Source organism: Myotis davidii, unplaced genomic scaffold, assembly GCF_000327345.1.
Source record: "Myotis davidii unplaced genomic scaffold, ASM32734v1 scaffold668, whole genome shotgun sequence".
In the NCBI taxonomy this organism is placed as follows: Eukaryota; Metazoa; Chordata; class Mammalia; order Chiroptera; family Vespertilionidae; genus Myotis; species Myotis davidii.
Genome location: NW_006299394.1, coordinates 974,670 through 995,624, shown reverse-complemented (window position 1 = coordinate 995,624; position 20,955 = coordinate 974,670). Strand labels below are relative to the sequence as shown.

The 20,955-nt window shown below is 53.7% G+C and overlaps 1 protein-coding gene across 1 annotated transcript in view; it reads left to right on the top strand.

The window, feature by feature from the left end:
* The window catches only part of PBX1 (pre-B-cell leukemia homeobox 1), a 203,373-nt gene that overhangs the window by 450 nt on the left and 181,968 nt on the right, over window positions 1-20,955 (top strand). Inside the window, exon 2 of the mRNA XM_006774990.2 lies at window positions 2,875-2,948. Coding sequence (XP_006775053.1) covers window positions 2,875-2,948 — 74 coding nt within the window. The remainder of the gene's footprint in view (window positions 1-2,874; window positions 2,949-20,955) is intronic.

Here is a 20,955-nt window from a genome sequence, read left to right as displayed (position 1 = left end):
GGCAAAGTGCCTCGGAGCGAGCAGATGCTCAAGTTTTCAGCAGATTCCGTGTCTTCTGGGTGAGGGACCCCGTGACACGACAAAATAAAATGTCCCAGGATCACGCTATTTACACATTTAGTTGACTCCTTACCCAAATTAGAGACTTTTGATTTTTTTTCCTGGATGCACGCCTCCAAAATTAATTTTTATTTCTTCCCCTTTCTCCCCTCTTAAAAATAATCAGGATACTTCTTTGTCACTAGTTGTCAACTCTCCAGAAAACGCTCTGTATCCATTTAATTATCGTAAAAAAAAAAGGCTGATGGAAAGATAAAAGAGGTAATTTTACTTTTAGACGTATTTGTTAGTTTTAAGAAACTAGGACATTTAGCTTAACTTTATTGTCTCAATCTGAGTCGGGTTCCTGACCTCCGTGGCACAGAATGTCTGATCCTTTAAAAGGGTGGGGGCAGAACCCAGCCTGCTCTCCCTGCCTCTTCCAGGACCACTCAGTGAACTGGGAGATGGAGGAGCCTGGGAATGTGACCTGTTCCGATGCGGAGGATTAGCCGGTCTTTAATAAGGAAACATAACCAATAAGCCGTGGGCTCCTCAACTTATACGGCTGCCAGGAACGCAGTCTCCACTCCAGGGCTTTACAGCAAACTCCCTTCCAGAATGAAACAGACTCAGTGGCAACCCACTGCAGCTTGCTCAAGGCCCAGCTCGAAAGGAAGAATTTAAACAATCCAATGACCACAGATGTTTTTACAGTGACCCAGCTTTGTTAAATATCTTAGTCTTTTTTTGCTTTTATTTTTTTAAAACATCAAAACACAATTCCTATACCTCAAAGGACTTAGTCACATGGGAAAGGCATCAATAGACGTATTTTTGTCTTAGGAAAATAGGAATTTGAGTTGAGAAATGAGAAGAAACAGTTAAAAGCGTGGCTGTTAGGAATCCCACTCTTATTTCAACCGCTAGACATGCCACATGCAAACTCCCAGCGCTGGGCTTACGGGGGTTTGAAAACTCGGAAATGTTCAAAGGCCAGAGCTGTTCTAAATTTTTTTAAATTGGGGCAAGTTTTCCCCAATTAATCGCTGTTCTTTTAGAATTTTATTTTCTGAAGAAAAGCTAGTAGGTATGGTAAGTGGAAGCGTTCCCACTGGCATGCGCTTTTTGAATTGGAACAGATTTCTCCATTGCATTGTTCCAGAAAAATAAACTCTGTCATACCAATAAGCTGCTTTATTCACAAGTTTGTGGAGTGGAGGGCCGGTGAGATGGGCGGTGAGATGGGCGATTCCCCACTTTTCTGATGTTTCGTCCTACTCCTTTTTGTAAAACTGAGGGTGACCGAGGCTTGGCGGGTTCCCTCTTTTAATGGCCTAGATGCCAAGAGAGATCAGACACAGTTTGGGGTTAGGGAAATTTCTGTTCCCTCTCTAACCTCACTGATGTGCTGTGGAAATAAATGCAGTGTTTCTGTTAAGCTGTGTAGGCTCTATTGATTTTGTGTTTTCTTTGCATTTGGGCCTATATATAGGAGAAAACTATTTTAAAAGCCCCCCCCCCCCCCAGATCTTTGCTACATTAAAGTCTTTCCACCCCTTTGCACCCCCAGAGCCAGGTCACTTCTAGGCTTCCCCTGGTTTAACAATGTAACTACTCGGCAAAAGTGGATCTGATTTTCCTTTCTCTCTGGTTTAACAACGCAACTGCTCGGCAGATACTGGATCTGCTGTTTCTTTCTGTAGTTGCACCTTCTTTACATACATGCGTTACCTACAAAGTAACCCATTAGCACTTTAGACACAATGTATGTGTTTGTTTTGATACTCTCAGCGTATTCCTCCTTTGCTGCGGAGCACAGACCTTCTGGTTTCTGTTCTTCGTGAGCACGGCATCTATTTTTTTTACGTTCAAAGGGATTAAAAAAGATTTGCATGCATCTCAAGTGCCAGGGGTTTCCATTTATCTTTACAAATTAATTTTAATTAGTACACAGAATTCCTTTAACTAATAGCTGATACGATCGGTATTTTGTTTCCAAAACAATATCCTTCTGCTAAGTGCTTCCACAGTAAAATTAGGGGAAGGTATTGTTTTGTTCTGCAAGTGCATTCTGAATGCAAACACGCTGGAGAACCAGGTAAACCGCTAATCTAAGAGGCAGGATTGTACTTATTTCCCCCCCAACGGGTGCTAGGTCCTAATTGTAAATAATTTAATTTCTACCACCTGCAGATACGCGTTGTGTGCACAAGAGACATAATGTGAACACAGAGAAATGAATTCACTCCCCATATGGGCACGCCTGCCCCCTGGCAATGCATTTCCATACTCTTTAACTCGGGGACTGAAATTTTATAAATTGACAGTTTTGCTCAGAAGACCTTTCAAGCATCTTGTGTTTATGAGAATATGGGGGAATCCGCGGAATGAATTCGAGCACATGGATGAATTAAATTTGAAAACACACACACAGACCGAGAGGCAGGCAGCTCGCGGGCTGTGGTGGTGAACACAGATTTTATAAAACTGTTAACCCGTGCTCTGGGCTGTGCGTGCGCCTGGCCCTGGATGGCCTTTTCGGTTTGAGAATTCCACTTTGATTAAGCTACTTAAACACCGAAACAGCTTTGCCTGCGTGGGCAGTATTTAGGTGAGCGCTTCTCTGTAGTCAAACCCTGCTCGCCCTGCTGAGTACCGTGATTTCTTTTTCTGTGGCGGGTTCTCTATATTAAGCCATAAAACCACTGACGCTGCCACGGAGTTATGCTTGGGATATAATTTTGGCTTGAGTGTGCATTTAGCCCCTGTGCATTATCAGCAGTTGGAGCCTGAAAAGTCCACCTGAGCTATGATATTGTTTCTTTTTTGTAGAAAACATGCGTTAAACTGCCACCGAATGAAGCCCGCCCTGTTTAACGTGCTGTGTGAGATCAAGGAGAAAACAGGTAGGACCTTTAAGCATTTTCGTTGGCCAGTTGACTCACTTCCCCGGCAATCAGGAGCCCATTATTTAAATATTAAAATTGCAGAAGGGGAGTTCTCTCAAGATCGGTCGTGGGTTCCCACAAGGCGTCCCGGTGGCCTGTTTCCTGTACGGGAAGCACCAAGTTTCTCAGACAGTTATGAGCAAGCCTTGCTGGTTTCTTTCGCTTCACTCCGCTCCGGGCCCTGAAGTCAGGGTGGACATAGAGGCTCTGAAGGAAGTTTATAGAATTAGTGCCTTTCGGGGAGAAATATGAAAGTAAAAGGCTGTTTCCGAAAGGATATGTTTCGGCCCACATTTAAAACGCTCCGTGGGGGGAGTTGTTTAAAGTTCCCTTTCCATTTCTCTTGCCGTCACAGGAAGCAGGCCGAGGGCCCGGTGCTGGCTGCTACCTGTGCCGCGGGGTGTCGGCGCCCGGGGCGCCTGCGGTGCACAGCAGGGGGGCGGCTGGGCTGGGGAGAGTGTGATGCCAGGAGATCGCGCTTTCTGTTGTGCTTCTACTTTCTAGACCTCGTAGCGTGGACTGACACACTTATGACACATCCCAGGAGGGCCTTTAAATTTTAAAGCCACAATTATAACACAGCAGTCAGCCACCCATGGGAGGTGTGCTTCAAGGACAGCTGCTCCGGACGGGACATGTCGCCATGTCCTCTCGTTTGTTTATTCTAATCCTTAATTTCCCAAAGTGGGTGATTCTGCGTCTCTTGAAAAGAAAGAGTTGAGAAGGCGATCTGCTAGCAGGGCGGGAAGCCCAGGGCCCGGGCGGCGGAGGTGAGCGGCGGGCCTGGCTGGCGGGCTCGCTGCGGCGAGTACCTGACAGCCTCGTTATTTATTTATTTTTCACAACAAGGAGTGTAACAGTCAATAATTCATATCTAAACCATATAAGCAAGGGCATGACATGGATGAAAGTGACAATAAATATGATTGCATGCGGGTGATACACATTGATGGGCGCACATAAAGGGGCAGGCGCTCGGCTTTCTCTCTGGAGCTCTCTGTGTTTCTCTTTTGAAAAATAAATAGTTTCAAGATGTGACCGTGTGATGGACTATGTAATTACTCGGGGCCTGAATTGTATGAAAAATTAGCGAGCAGCTCCTTTGTCGAGTGCTGTTTGCGCTGCACAGCGCATCCCAGACAAAGCTCCGGGCAGCGGCCGCCAGGTTGCTCGCGCGCTGACCTTATTGCCAGCCGCTAATTGCATTGTTTTAGCTGCGAGACACCTTTTAAGAGATTTATGGGCTGTGCATACAGATATCACGGGCTGTTTCAGTTTGTCAGACTTTTTAGTTTTTCTTTTTCTGTTCGCCTAGAGCAGGGAACCCAAGTACAGATGCACATTTTTGTTGTCTTTTTTTTCTTCTTATTTTTCCTTTTTTTTTTTTATATATCTTGATGCTTATTTATTATGAGTATTTGGTGTGGTGACATTGGGTTCTAATCTAATCTGTGTCCACTGATCTTGATTTATAAAATATGGAATCAAGACATAAAGACATATTTGAGAATCCAGGCTAAAGAGACTCTATTTTTGGGGATACTTTATCAGATTTTTATTGAAAGGAAGCCCATCAGGGCACTTACCTGGATGTTGTGGCCAAAGTGTTTAATTCCAGCCTCCTAATTAAAGCCTCCCGGGGAGTCGGGGGGAGGGGGCGGGCCTGCGGAGACCTGGCCGGGTGGGCTAGAGAGAGGTCCTTGCTCCTGAGGCTGAGCTGGTGGGAGAGCAGCCACGCTGGCCACGCCGTTCTCCCAAGGTGTAATGTCTTGTCGGAATATGTGTTTTGTTTTTTAATTTCTCTGTCATTTAACGACATTCATATTTGGAGATTTTTAAAAAATATAAATTAAGGGTTCGCATGTTGCCTCTAGAATAATATATTTTTAAAAATACTTTGTCAAGGATGTAAATTGAAAACGGTAGGCTCACTGCCCCGTGGTGAGGGGAAACACACACAGAGTTTTGGGTCGGAGGGCATCCATGGGTGAAAGTTAGAAGTAAAAAAAGGAAAAGAGAAAAGGCCTCCCCCCTCTGTCTTCCGCGTGCTGCGGGGAGGGGAGGAGAAGCCTGCCTGGGGTGCAGGGCGCTCGGGTTAAAGGTGGGAGTCCGCCCGGGGGTCCCACAGCAGCCGCTCACCTCCCAGCTCGGCTCTGCCACCGGCCCCGCAGGCTTGCCCCTGCCTCCTACGTCCTGTGTGGGTGGGAGGCAGGCACGCGGCTTGGGAAGTTGCAGGAGTGTCTTTCTCTCTTGGTCCAGAGCTAGCGGAAGGTCACTGGGTAGCCCACCATCACTGGGTGGCCCACGGTCACGGGGTGGTCCTGCACGTACCTTCCTTCGTGGTGTCACTCCTGTCGACCCCCCTTGCATCTACCAAGGGTTTCCCAGCTTCCCTCTACCTCCGGCCTGTGGAGGCCGGGCGCAGGGCGCGTTTTGTGGGGTGTTGTGTCCTCCCTGGGGGGTCACGAGGTCACACTTTGGCTCAGCTGGGCAGGTGGGGCTCAGAGGAGCCGGGCATGGCATGTGTTTGCGGCTTTTGTTAATGATTTTGGTTGGGAAACTCAGAGCCAAGTCGGAAAACTCGCTGAGACTGCCTCACCAACCTTTTGGAAGTTTAAGGAAACACAGGCACAAGCCCCCGGAGCCGGCAGCGGCGCGACAGCACGGTTGATTGATAGGTATTTGAGTCAGAAATTACCGTGGGGATATTAGAGAAAAAAAGAAAGAGCCCCTGTGTTTTCTTGCCTCAGAGTGTGGGTAAGTTTTTATTTTCATACCTTTGTGCTTTTTAAGTAAACGCGACGAAGGAAGAATGCCCGGCGGAGCCGCAGGCGGGCCCAGCCCCGCAGAGGAGCCGCGAGGTCTCCGGCGGTTCCGAGGGGGTCCCTCTGCGCCTGGGACAGATTTGTGGGGGGTTTGGGACCATGTGGCATTGCGTTTCCTTTGTTTCCGGAGCCGCCCCGTGTCTGCCAGCACCAGGCCGTGTCTACCTGTGTGTGCGTGTGCTGGGAGTGGGCCACGGGTGCAAGAGGAGGAGAAAGTCAAAGGTCACATTTTGTAGCAAGACCTTGATTATTTCGGTGAATGCCCCTTGGTTTTTTTATTTCAATGTCAAAAATCACACAGGTTTAAAAACTAGGAAAACAAAAAATCCCGTGCGCCAGTTCCTCGGGAGAAGATTTACCGAGAGCAGGAGCTGGGAGGCGGACAGCTTTAATTTTAGAACTTCAGGGCTCGCTGGCACTGCTCGGCGTTTCCTGCACTGGAGTTAAGTCACGGGAGGACATTAGAAAATGCTTTCTGCTTTCTTAACACCCTTTGTTCTCTCGGTCTTTTTCCTCTGTGTTTGGTTAGCACCCCCACCGGAGAGCTGTTAGTTACCACCCCGTTCCCTTCGACACCTCCCTCCAGTCTCGCCTGCCGCTCCTGTCAGTAAAGCGATTACTTACGGGAGAATAATGTGTGTGTGCGCACACGTGCACGTGTGTACATGTGTGCTCTATGTGGGTCGGGCTCTGGGCGGAAGCTGTGCGCCACAGGGCAAGGTTCTGACGGTGAGGCCGGGAGTACGGGACAAGGGGAAGGAACTTAGACAATTCCCGGCTGCCTCTGCAGACGCCTTGCGGAGCAGAAATGGCCGGTGGCTTTCACAGAAGTTTGTCTATAGCAGAACTCGTGTGTATGTGTGCATGTGTGCACACGTGTATGTGTGGACACGTGTATGTGCATGTGTGCACGCACATGTGTGCACGTGTGTGTACGTGTGTGTGTGTGTCCAGGGTCTGAGAGAGGCGGGGAGCAGCCCAGCGCGGGGAGCTCACCTCGGCTGTTCATTGTCATCGGGGCATAGAGCGTGACGTTTGAGATGAGAAGTGTCCCTTCTCTCCAGTCGGTGTTGGATAATCCATTTTGGGGCAAATTCTGGCATCTGAGAGGGGAGGAGGGAGCTTCGAGCACTAGGGTCAGACCTACCAGAATGGGATTTGGAGAACTTAGTGTCATGTCTTCTAACCAAGGGGGTGACTGTGCGGGTGGGAAATGAGACTGAGGACGCTGGAAGAGGTGGGGTGAGGGGGAGGCTCGTGACCTAGGAAGTGGGGTGTGGGTGGAGAGGTGGGGGAGGGTCCCAGCGGGTGGGCTGCTGGGGGAGGGGCGCTGAGCTGTGTGTTCAGCTCCCTGCTGGTACCAGGCCTGTCACACTGTGGCCTCCACCTCCACTGTCAACATGAACTTCTGGTTGTTGTTGGCAAATTACAAAAAATGTCCCCAAACAAGCAAATGAACCAACACTTGGATATTGAACATATTTACGTGGGAAGGAGTTTTCATTGTCGCGGAAAGCCTGGCCCTGGCTTGGCCTGAGACTTGGTTCACACGCGGCTGGAGAATTCCGCCTTAGCTTTGGTCTCAAACTTCTTTCCCTGGATGCGCTGTGTTTTCAAGTTGGGAAAGTGAATCTAAATATAGTTCTGTTCCTTTTTATAATTTCCTTTTACCCAGAACGCCACCTGATAGAGGCAGCATCCAGGCCCAGCTCCCAGGGCAGTTGTCACTCATTCCCACGTGACCCTGTGCCCCCCATCCATGGTGTAGCCTGGGTGACAGGAGTGACGTCATTGGCTCCACCCGAGATGTGAGGTGTAAGGAGCCCACTGATTGATAAATAAAATAAGTGGCAGATTAATGAGTTGTTTGCAAAGAGCTTTGCACTCTCCAGGCTGTATAAATAAAAGCTGCCGTGGGCTCTGTAATAGATTATCTCGGGGCTCGTATCCGACTCCTTCTCATAGGACGGCACTGTGTGAACTCTCCCGGGCCAGGGGCACCTCCTGGCCTAGGACGGTCGGTAGCCAGTGGGCGTGTGAGGGCTCGGGTGCCATCTTCTGCCTCTGCCTCTTCGAAGCGTCACTTCCCAGACTCAGCAGAGTGGTTCCCAAGAAGGAGAGCGCAGTGTGGACTGTCACAAGCTTGTGACACCTGCCCCCTTCCTGGCAGAGCGGTTTCCGACCGCAGCTCAGCTCGGAGGCGCTGCTTCTGTCCCGTGACTGGCGGTGGGGTCATCATTGCAATGCGTGGAGACTCATCCATCTTGGTTTAGGTCACAGCTTCCACTCCCGTCTTCCACTGACATTTTTGTCATTAAGTGGGGACTGGGGTGGGCGTCGCTCACCTGCTCTGGCTTTAGACCTATCCCTAAACAGTTACAAGATGCCTGAATAACTTTAGGAGTCAGTGTACTAGCCGCGGTGAAGGACTTGGTCTCTGAAGCCAGACCACCTGGGCCGTGCCACGGATCTACTTTTTAGCTGTGCGACCTTATTCAAGTTCCTAAACCTCTCTGTGCCTCATTTTCCTCATCTATAGAATGGAGTTAATAGTCGTATCTGTCTTAGAAGGTTGTTAGGATTCAATGAGATAATCCATGTAAATTGCAGTGCCTGGCACAGAGTAAACAGTTGGTAACTGTTAGCTTTTATTCTCTCTGGCCTGCTTCCTCACATGAAGAAAGAGCGGCCTGCACCAGATGGTCCCCACAGACCAAGCCAACTCCAAGGCGCCGAGGCTCTGCTGAAAGGAGACCAAAACTGCTGAATTTAAGATTCACCGTCTTTTGTTTCTCTTGCCATTCTCTTAGAGCGAGAAACAGCTATCCTGGCCAAGCAGGGCTGGGCTGGGCTGGAAGAAGGGAGGGAGAAAGTGGGGACGAGCAAAGACAAAGACTGTAATTATCCGCAAACTAGACTACAAGCACGGAAAAGCTCTAGAATCGCATATGTTAGCGATGGTGTTTTCTTAGCATCGGCAACTGGAGATATTATGTAATCACAGAGAAAAGCGTCCATTCAATGCACAAGTTCCCAAGCAGGAAGAGAAGAGTGAGGTTAGGGTGACCTGACCTCTTCTTGTCTTTTAATATGTTCCTTACTTACGAAAGACGCTGGTCATCATGGCAGCCTCAATACGGAGTAGATTTATTATTTTCTCATAGCTTTTTTGAGATACATTTCATAAACCATGGCATTCACTCATTCACAGTGTGTATTCAGTGATTTTAGTATACTTGCAAAATTGTGCAACCGTCACCACAATCTAAATTTAGAATATGTTCATCACCGCAGCACCCATGACCAGTCAGTTTGTGTCTCTCCCTTTGCCTCGCCCTCGGTGACCACTCATCTGTGTGTGTAGATTTTCCTGTTCTGGACATCCTACATGATAAGGAGCTAATATGAAAATTGGCCCAACGGCAGAACGACCGGTCGTTATGATGCACACTGACCACTAGGGGTCAGAGGCTTGATGCAGGAGCTGCCCCCCGGTGGTCAGTGCGCTCCCACAGGGGGAGTGCCGCCCAGCCAGAAGCCAGGCTCACGGCTGGCGAGTGCAGCAGCGGTGGTGGGAGCCTCTCCCGCCTGCTGCAGGCGAGTGGCAAACAGCAAGGGCTTCCGGACTGCGAGAGCCCTGGACTGCGAGAGGGATGTCTGACTGCCGGCTGGCGGCCATCCCCTGAGGGGTCCTGGACTGGAGGGTGCAGGCTGGGCTGAGGGACACCCCCTGCTCTCCACCCAGTGCATGAATCTTGTGCACCGGGCCTCTAGTTTTTACATAAATGCAAACGGACAGCATGCTTTGTTACCAGCTTTCATGTCGTGAATGTTACTATAGTGATGCTGTACGCTGTTCCTCTTTTACGACTGAGTGACATTTCCGTGCGGCTGGCCCATACTGTGTTCACCTGCTAGCCAGCTGGTGGCTGTTCCAGGTGTTGTGTGTCGTGTGGCAGTGGACGCTGCACACTCACTTTGCGGGGGCCTGTTGCTGTTTCTCGGGGTCCTCACCTGGACAGGAAAGACGATGGCACCATGTGCCTCGCTGGAGGAGGCACGAGGAAGGACAAGAATATAAAGCACATAGTTTATCGAGCTTAAGCAAGAAATGGCCACGGCGATCGTTTTTCTGAAACCACGTGGCAGGTGTGGCCACTCCTGCCTTTGCGAGGCTCTGTCTGCTCAGGGGAGATCTCCAGCATCACCTGGGTCACCAGCTCACCACCTGTCCCTGTGTCCGTCTGCGTGGGAGGCACAAGTCTGGGGGTCTCCCCCTCCCACCCTGGGGTTCTCGCGAGGAAACCCGTGGGGGACAGTGCTGCTCTGTGAGCCCATGTGTGGTTTTAACTCCAGTGTCTCCAACGTTCCAGGAGCCACTTAGGAGAGGAAAAAGAAAAAACGGACATTAATTTTAATAGTACATTTTATTTAAACCCGAATATGTCAAATATTCCACCGTGATCAGCATAAACACTGAAGAGACACTTTGCTCTTTATTTTTACTGGGTCTTGAGGTCCGTCGTGGATTTCACATTCACCGCGTCTTCACTTTGGACGAGCCCACTTCACAGCCCACACGTGGGCGAGTCCGTCCTACAGGGCCCTGGCAGATCTGTCCGATCCGTGTTTGGGCATAGTTTTCACAGCCTGAGGAAGATATGTGCTTCTTTCCTACTCAGATGTGTCTGGTAGGTCTGTGGCGATTGCAATCTGTTCCTGCTGGATAGAATGTTCCAGAAAGCATATCTGAGGCCTCCTTCCGGAGGAATGCTTCGCTGCTGGCAACTGCTGCGTGGCGCCTCTCTCCCCTTCTCTTTCCTTCTTCCCTCCCTTCACCCCCAGCGCCGTGCTCTATGCTCTTCCCCTTGAGCTTAAGACAATCTGAACTGTTCCCTGAGATTGCACAGTGGGTGGGTGAGCCCCTTGTCCCCCAGCAAACCCTGGGCCCAGCTGGGGCCACGGCACGGGGTCACCGGCCCGGGCAGGAGCTCCGAGGCGGATGCCGCCGATCAGGCCCGCGTGTCATGCTGAGAACGACTGCTCACCCGTGGTCTCAGGAGTCCATTCCCAGAGGCTGACTCCAGAGAGCCCTGCTGTGCCCGCGCTGTGGCCCCTGGGCCCTGCCGTCCCTGCACGGCCTGGCTTCTGTCCGAGAACCCCTCCCTTGTGCGGCAGTTCTGATGTGGCCATGACCCGTCTCCCGTCCAGAGAGCCAGGTATGGGGGTGTGGTGCTGCTGCAGCCACTGCCATCCGTCATGTCGGACTGAGAAGGTGAACTGGAGGGCAAAAAATCAGCGATCTTTCTTTCAATCCTCACCCAGGGAGTGATACTTTTTCCATTGATTTTAATATATATATATACTTTTATTGATTTCAGAGAGGAAGGGAAAGAAAGAGAGATAGAAACATCAATAATGAGAGAGACTCATTGATCGGCTGCCTCCTGCATGTCCCCTACTGGGGATCGAGCCTGCAACCACGGTGTGTGCCCTGACCAGGAATCGAACTGTGACCTCCTGGTTCATAGGTTGATGCTCAACCACTGAGCCACGCTGGCTGGGCTCCACTGAATTTTTAGAGAGAGTAGAAGGGCGGGGAAGAGAGAGAGAGAAACATTGATGCGAGAGAGAGGCATAAATTGGTTGCCTCCCACATGCACCCTGATAGGGGGGCGGGAAATGAGCCCAAAACCCAGGTTTGTGCCCTTGACTCAGAATCAAACCCACGACCCTTTAGTGCACAGGTGGATGCTCTAACTACTGAGCGACGTGGCCAGGTCTGATGTATTTTAATTGAAGCAGTCAGTGTCGCCTGGCAAGGCTGGTTGAGGCCGCGGTGCCATCCGCCTGCTGACTTTGTTTCTTTGGCGCAGTGCGTGTGTAGCTCGGACCCTGGCTTGGACCTTGCTTTCAGGAACCACAGAGACATGCGGCAGCTCACAGGGCCCAGGCCGCCCCAGCTCAGGTGGCCAGGCAGCTGGGGCTTGGTTTCCACCTTGGAACTGAGTGAACTTGTTCACCACTCGCCTCCTTGAAACCCGAAATACACCCCCCCACACTCCCCCGGGCGCCTGTCAGGGGCTCCTGGAGACTGAGCGTGGCAGAGGGGGAAGCCGGCCGCAGGTGTGGCGCCCTGGCTGGGACCAGTGTGCGCCTGCGGGTGAGGGACTGCGCCTGGGCCTGGAGGGCAGTCAGTCAGTGCCCTGGGCCGCAGGTGCTTTGACACCAGGTGTGGACAGGGTAAGGGAATCTTCCCTGTAATCACATCTTCACTGAGTGGAAAGGTGGCCCTAAACCTCTGTCCCTAACAAAGCAAGGCTCTCAGGCCCCACAAAGGCCCTTTCTTCGAGGCGTCTGTGGCTGCAGGCGATAGCAGGCGGAGAGACAGCTGTCCTTCAGGCGGCCCCTTCCCAGCTGCCTGTCACCCTGCCCCTTGGGGGGGCTGCTGGGTGCAGGGGAGGGTGTGTGCACAGCACCCAGGCTGGAGGCCCACGGGCACCCACATCATGGGAGGGTGGAATTAAAGCAGCTTCGTCCTGAGGCCAAGAAAGGGGAAGGAAGGACCACAGACAGGACACAGGCCGAGGCTCAGCTAGGCGGAAGAAGCTGCTAGAACGGGAGGGTTCCAGGACGCCCAGAGCTTGGGGAAGGCAGGAGCCGTGGTGAGCCCGGCTCAGGGGCTGGTGCTGCCCGCGGGGCCTGGGCCTTGGCAGCAGTCCGCTCGTGGAGGAGGGGTGGCCTGTGACAGGTGGGACTGGGATGCTTGGGATGCCGGGACGTGCCCAGTGTCCAGTGTCCTCCACTTTCCCAGTGGCTCCCGCCAGCCCCTCTATCCAGGGTGACCGTGGGTGTAGGAGGGGACCCCGCCCCCAGGGAGAGGCCCCAGGGACTCACTGCCTTTATGAAGCACCTCAGCTCAGGCCTCACAGTCCCATCGGAGCCACAGTCTGAGCCGCATGTGGTGCAGAGTGGGGAGGGGGGGGGCGCTCATGGTGGTTGCACTCGAGGTGAAGGTCAAGAGGGTGCACTGTGTGGAGGGTGTGCTCAGCACAGGCATGTGAATTTGCAAGTTCTTCCTTGTTGGCCTGGTGCTGTGTCTCTTGTGCAGGGAAGGTTCCAGATCATGCTTCATGGCTGGAGGGACCAGATACCCCAGGACCAGCGTCCGAGGTTCCTCAGTGCCCTCCTGAGCTCTCCTCTGTCCCTCAGCCCTTGCGGGGGCCCCTCATCTCCCCGGGAGATTTTTAACCCAAACAACCGTGATGTAGGTCAGACAGCCCTGCTCGAGGGCCTCAGCCTGTAATGGCGGGGGTGGGGGGGGTGGCTAGCCCTCAGACAGCCCTGCTGCCTCCACGGCGGCCTGTCCCGGCCGAGGAAGTGCCGCCGCCTTAGGTTTGCAGGAGTCCTTGGAGAGCAGAGAGCAGACTTGGGGCGTCTGCCCGCCCTGCCTTCGGGAGGGGCGTCCCCTCCCCCACAGCTGGCTGGAGCCGGGCAGGAAGCGGCTGCCATCAGGCTGGGCCAGAGCCACATCATTTTACTTTTCTTCTTGGGCGGCTCCGCCAGGAAAGATGTCTTGATGTGTGAGCGTTGTTCCTAAATGGAGTCTGCAGAGACAGCCTCCCAGGCAGCCAGGCCCTGGCCGGGCCGAGGCCCCTGGCGGCTGTGGAGGGCAGGGGTGGGCTGAGTGACTTCCCTCTTTGCTCCGAGTTGCCCAGCCCAGCCTCTGCTCCGCCTCACAGGACGGGTCTCACCCCTGTGGCGGCGAAGGGCAGGGACCTGCGAGGGCGAGGTCACTGTCTTCTGGCCGTGGCAGGTGGTGACTGACACAGGCGCGGGGCAGTCAGAGCCCCAGGTGATGGGAGGAAGGAAGGTAGCGCTGGGGATCCTCTTCTCACCTCTAGTCACCTCCACTCGCCCTTCCTGGGGGTTCCAGAGGCGGCTGCTGTGGAGGCTCTGGACTGTGTGCTGAGCCACCTGTCCTGGGGAGGGGTGTGAACTCTCAGGTCCACAGGCCGAGCAAGTGGAGACGGGAGGCCTATGCCTGCCCTGGTGGCTGGGTTTTCCACACCAGTCCGCCTCCTCATTTTAGACCCCCGGGAGGGCGTGGGCATGGCCGAGTGTCCTTCATCCTGGCGGCTTTGTGGGCCGTCTCCGTGGGAGGCACGATGAGCGAGGTGGCGGGACCCAGTGTGCCAGTCGCGGGCTGACCCACAAGGAGCTCGGGGCTCAGGAAGGGGCTGGTGACGTCTGCTGACTCCCCCAACTTCTGGGCCCAGGACAGCACAGCCTTAGGACGGGGGTGTGGCTGTGAAGGTCCGCGGGCTCTGGGCAGGCCAGCGCCTTCGCGGCCTGGCAGGGCCGTGTCCGAGTTCTCGCTCAGCTGGGCTCCTTGCCCTTCCCCGAACCTGTGCCCAGGACTCCCTTGCCGTTCTGCTTTCGTCCTCTGTTCCCGTCCTCCCTCCAGCGGGGCCTCCCACCACCCAGCGATTTGCTATTTGCCCAACTTGTGACCCGAGAGCACTTGGCATTTCCCGGGCGGCTGGCATTTACCGCCCGCCGGGCAGGTGCGTGGTGACATTTGCTCACCTGGGCAGCGTGCGCTCGGTGCCCTGGCCGAGGGGCGGCTGAGAGCGAGCGTGACCTTTGCCTCTGCCCGGAGCTTCCTGGGCGCGGGAGGAGCCTCTGGTGGCAGGTGCGGAGCTGGTGGCACTCGCACTCCGGTGCGTCCGTCCAGCCGGCATGTGGACAGTGCGCGTGCGCTCCCGTCATTACTTTAACAAGTGCAGGTCCACACTCAGCTCCGCGCTCACCGTGCGCCTCCCGCTTCACAGCCTTCTTCCTGCTCCCCTCCTCCCGCCGCCAGGAGGTGCTGGGCTGACTAAAGCCTCGAGCTATGGGATCTCCTGTCCCTTCAGTTTCCAAGACCCATGACGGCGTCCAACCGGGGTCTGCCAGGCCGGGCCGGGCTGCTGGCAGAAAATAGCTGCTTGTCTCTTTGGACCAAACTGGCCGAGGAGCTGGGTCAGCCCAGTGCCCGGGACAGGCCGGCCTGAGGGCGTCCCGGCTCCTGGAACCCACGGACGCACAGGCTGCGTGCCCTGGGCGGTCAGCCGAGGAGGCGGCCGCTGCAGGCTGCGCTGTCACCTTATCCTCCTGTTTACCGAGTCCAGTCGCGGAAGGGCGAGGGCTCCGGGCCAGGGGAGGCGGGTCCCCCGCCGCTGGCGCTGGGACAGTGTCAGCACAGCGTGGCCCTCCCTTCTGAGCTGGGTCCTGGGCGCAGGTCACAGGCCTGAGGCACGGAGCCCTGACCACACACAGGCTTTAGGACAAGGACAGCGAGATACAGGGAGTGTAATGATTGTCCCTGCAGCCACACAGCTAACGAGAGGTGGAGTTGGGGCGGGTTTTACTCAGGACGTTTAAATGTAGGTTTCTCTAGGAAATGCTCATTCCCATTGAGTGACAGCCCTTCAAATTGTGGTTCTTCCAAGGAAATTCTGTGGAATGTACTCAGTTGTCCCCAAATAAATCATGTTTCTGGCCGTCTCCGTCACAGACGTGGTCACCCCGGGCTCTGGCTGGCTGTATAGCACAGGAAAGGCCCAGAGTCCCCAGGCCGTCTCCTGGCTCCCCTCGGCCTCCCTGGCTGCCGGTGCGAATCTAGCGTGTCTTTCAGGCAGGGGTGCGCCTCGTTTCCATAGGTGCCTGAAGCTTGACGGTCCCTCGTGTGTGTTCATACGTGTATGCATGTGTTTATATGTGCATGTACGTTTATATGTAGATGAGTGTTTATATGTGCATGCATATGCGTAGGTGTATATATGTGCATGCACGTGTGTATATGTGCACATGCGTGTTTACACATGTATATGTGTGTTTCTGCGTCACCTTTCCTAATTCCTTCTGTGAGGCCTGGGGTCTTGCAGGAACATACAGCAGGTGCAGTGCCCTGGCCTCGCATGCCTATCCTGGCCTTGCAGTTTTCCTGTCACCTCTCTGTGCGGCCACACTCCCTGCTGGTGCATCGCCGTCCTCAGGGGCATGGGTGGGGCCTCCGCAGAGACCTGCGGTCTCATGTCTCCCGTTACAGGCCCCTCTCGGCCGAACGGCTGGCCAAGCAGCTCCTTTTTGATGTGGGGGGTGTAGTGTGAGGAGGGACATCTGCTCCCCAGGAGGCGTTGGCCTAGGGAGAAGTTCCCTCAGGGCCCGGGTGGAGGTGACACCAGGTGATGGCGGCGCTCCTGGGCCTGTTCCCCATGCCCCCAGGTGTTGGAGGGGAAGCGGTCTCCTGTGTTGAATGTCTTGTTTAGAAACAGGGTCACCCAGGAAGACCTTGATGAAGACAGTGTTACCGTAGACAGACCCGCACTGCCAGCTCAGGGCCTGGTTCCCGCTGCCCCTGTGTTCCTTTTCCCCTGTTGTCCTCTGCCTGCCGGACTTCCTTTCTGGGGGATGATGACATCAGCGATAAAATTCTCTGTGTATCCACAGTACCTGTGATGTATCTGATTTATTTATTTACCTCTCATCTCATTCCAAAGTGGAATCACACAGCTTACCAAAAGATACAAGTGACGCAAAGAGATGTACTACATGACTGTGGAGTTAGGGGAGAAGATTCAGGCAGAAAAGCAAAAGCAAGGGGTGCCAGTGCGGGGAAGGGAACGCAGATGCCCTGCTCTTTGCTGGTGAGGAAGGAGCTGCCTGACTGACGCTGTAGAGGGGCTGCAGGTCCGGCTCTGTTCCTAGCAGCACAGCGAGAAGGAAACAGGCTTGGTTTAGCTTTCAGAGCCCTGAGACCTGAAAACAAATCGGCTGCTTGGAGAGGAAGATGTGTTCTGTCCAGGCTCTGCTGATGCCTCCGTCGTTCCGAACGAGGAGACGGTACAGTGACCACCCACATAGTCTACTTCATGCCCCTCCCTCCGCCCTCCCCATTGTGCTCACCAGGCTTTACTGCACCTGTGGGCTGATGACCTGGTTCCTCTTAGACTAAGGAATTTCTGGAAAACAAAATGCTCCTTTCCCTTTCTCGTTTCTTCCTTCCTTTCATTTAGCATGCATTTAGCAGTAGATGCTCAGCTAATATTTTAAAAATTAAAATACTGTTTTACCTATTTATCCAAGGAGGAAAATCCATTTATCAACCTTTACTGAGTACTTGCTACTAAAAACAAAAGGATCAGTAAAAAGTCTCCCCCTTTGCAGAACGGACAGTCTACTGGGAATAGATGCATCTTAGCAGATACGTTGGACTCGAACTTGGGTGCTGCCTCAGGGAGGCGGGACATGCTATCTTTTGTGAAATGAGGTCTCAGAGTGCTGGCGGGCTCAGGGTGGATGCTGGAGCCGGCGGGAAGCGGTAAAATGCATGATGGGCACCTGGAGGGGGCGTGGCTTTTTGGTGCCATTTCTCCTCTAATTAACGCAGGTCACTGGGATCAGGGGTAGGGCTCTTTCTTGGTGTTTCCTGACTCTAATTGGCAGCTCCGGGGAGCTGGCAGCCCCTTTGTCCATTGTCTGGAGTGTGACCACCACGAGCTGTCCTGTGACGGGTCACAGAGCAAAGCCGGTCCTAAGGGCCAGAGACCTCGCCGTCCCTGGGACATTCTGGTGACATAAGAGAAGAGCCAGTGGCTGCCACACTGGCTTTCCCCTCTTGTTCATTTGTGGGGAGTCCTCTAATCTACACGGATAGTCCGAGCTGTGCCTCCTTCCCCTTCCTCTCTCTTTTCTTCCTGCCTTTCATTTAACATGCACTTACCAGGCGCTCCGTCTAAGCTAGGCATGATGAGAATGCAAGCGAGGCCCTGGTCCTGAAACGCCTTAGGTGGCAAGAAACAAGAGAGGCTTCAAGGCCAGTGGACCTCAGTGTGCCACAGCAGGAACCCACAGCTCTCACGCAGAGGAAGATTCTAGAAAGATGGCTCCATTTCCTGCAGGACCTCAGCTTCCCCTTCAGGTGTGGACTCCCGGAGGGCCTTGCCTCGCCCATCTTTGCATACCTGGCTTAGTGCTTGGTAGATGATGATGCTCAATCAATGTGAGTTGGAGGCAAGAGAGGAGTCACAGATAATTTATCTAAATCTAATCAGACTTATTTATCTTTTCAGACAGAACATCCTAAGGAATTCTACAATTTCTACCCTCTGCTGTGAGCACTGAGGATGGGCACCTTGGGCTGTGCTTCCGTGATGAGTTGGAGAAGGGAGGGCAGGACAGAATCGTTCTTAGGTCTGTGCCATGCCAGCCACCCCGGTGCTCAGAGACAGGTTTCTGGTTGGAGTGAACCTGTTGGGAGTGGGGAGAGTCCTTGAGTGGCTGCTCTGAGTCTGAATCTTCTAGTGACGATGCTGGACTTGGGGTATGAAGGGTGAGTAGGGTGTGAGCCCCTAATGTGAGCCCCCAGTGTGAGCCCCCAGTGAGCCCTCAGTGTGAGCCCCCAGTGTGAGCCCCCCAGCGTGAGCCCCCCAGTGTGAACCCCTCAGTGTGAGCCCTCAGTGTGAGCCCCCCAGTGTGAGCCCCCCATTGTGAGCCCCCAGGGTGAGCCCCCAGTGTGAGCCCCTCAGTGCAAGCCCCCCACTGTGAGCGCCCAGTGTGATCCCCCCACTGTGAGCCCCCAGTGTGATCCCCTCAGTGTGAATGCATCAGTGTGAGCCCCTCAGTGTGAGCCCCCAATGTGAGCTCCCTATGTGAGCCTCTAATGTGAGCCCCCAGTGTGACCCTCAGTGGGAGCCCCCGGTGTGAGCCCTGTAGCATCTCTCTTCCTGGGGAAGAGGAGAGAGAACAGCTTGACCCTCTCCCCAGCAGGTCCCCCCTCAGGGAAGACTCAGGGTGGAGCCTAGGAGCGCCCCCCGCTCCCCCGGCCTCAGTCCTCCTGTGCCCTTCCCCAGCCGTGTGCCCTCAGGGAGGAGGACCAGCCCGCCCCGCCTGCTCTGTGCTTTGTGATGGAGCCTCCTCGGGCGGGGCTGCGAGGGTCTCACACAGGAATCCTGGGCTCTGAGGAGAGGGGGCCTGAGGACCATGCTGTCCATAGGCATCCTGAGGCTCCGGGCTGGGGTAGAGGTGCAGGAGCGCCCCTTTGTGTGATACTCTTGTGCTGCTGGCCAGGCTGGCGGAGGAGGTGCAGAGCCCACAGACGTGCGTGGGTGCAGGGCGCTGTCAGCAGGCTCCGTGGGCTCTGAGACACTGGCTTTCCCTGTGGCTCCTGTGGAGGTGAATGGTGGGCATTAAACACTGCACCAGGGCAGGCAGGTCACACCGTAGAGCTGCCAGCCAGGGTGCCATGCACACACACACACAATCATCACACACACCACACACATGTGCCACACATATACCACACACATGCATCACACACACATACACGAACACATACCACACACAGACACACACATACCACACACACACCATGCATGCAAATGCACACATGCACACACACACCACACATATACCACACACACACCGACACACACACACTACACACCACACACACATACAAATACATACACCACACACACACAAATACATACACCACACACACGCACCACACATATACCACACACACACACCGACACACACACACACACCACACACACAAATACATACATCACACACATATATGCACCACACACACCATGCATGCAAATGCACACACACACCACACATGTACCACACACACATACATACCACACACATACACAAACACATATACCACACACATACACATACCACCTACACCATTCATGCAAATGCACATGTCCACACACACACACCACACATGTATCACACATATACCACACACACCACACATACACATACACACATACATACAAACACATACACCAAACACACACCATGCAAATGCACATGTCCGCACACACACACCACACATGTATCACACATATACCACACACACCACACATACACATACACACATACATACAAACACAGACACCAAACACCATTCATGCAAATGCACACGTGCACACACACCACACGATGCACCACACATACACCACACATATAACACACACACACATCACAGACCACACATGTACACACACATGCATCACACACATATCACATACCACACACCACATGCACATACACACACATCACACATACACACCCGATAAGCCACACACATACCATACACACACATGCACACCACACACATAACACATCACACACACCAGACACACATACACACCACATACACATACACCACATACACCGCACACATGCAACACACACCACACATAACACACACACCACGCACTCTCACATACATATATACACACACCACACACACCACACACACACATATACACACATATACCACACACACCACACACACCACACAATGCACCACACACACACACACACCACACACACATGCGCATACACACACACCCCATACACACCACATGCAGCACACACACCACACTCTACACACATACCACACACACAACACCACACACACACACCACATGCACCGTACACCAAACACATGGGCCACATACTTATGGACCACACACACACACTACATACATACCACACACCACACACATGTACAGCACACACATGCACCACACACACACACGTACGTACACCACATACCACTCACAGCACACACAACACACACACACACCACACATACTCATACACCACACACATACCACACACACAGGTGAGGAGAGGCTCGTGGGCATTTGGGGTGGTGTGTGGTGTGTGTGTGGTGCATGTGGTGTGTATGTGTGTGTCTGGTATGCGTGGTGTGCGTGGTGTGCATGGTGTGCATGGTGAGGTTCCCTGCACACCCCTTCACTTTCTTGTAGACTTGCAGAACGCTGGGCTGTGAACTGTCTGTCCGCCCCTGGGTCCCCGCGCCCTCCCCGCCCTGTCTTCCTGCAGCCCTCGGGCGTTATTAGGAACTCCCTCTGCTTTAGGGAGAAACAGAGGGAGAAGGAGACCCGCTGGAGGCTGGAGGCGGAGGGACACAACGGGATCCTGGCGGGCGGCCCACAGCCGGGCCCAGGGGCTCCTGGGAGCGGCCTTGTTTTCTTAAGACACCCCGCCCCCACCCTGCCCTCTCCTTTCTAAGGGGCTGTTTCGAAACTCCCCTTTTTCCTTTC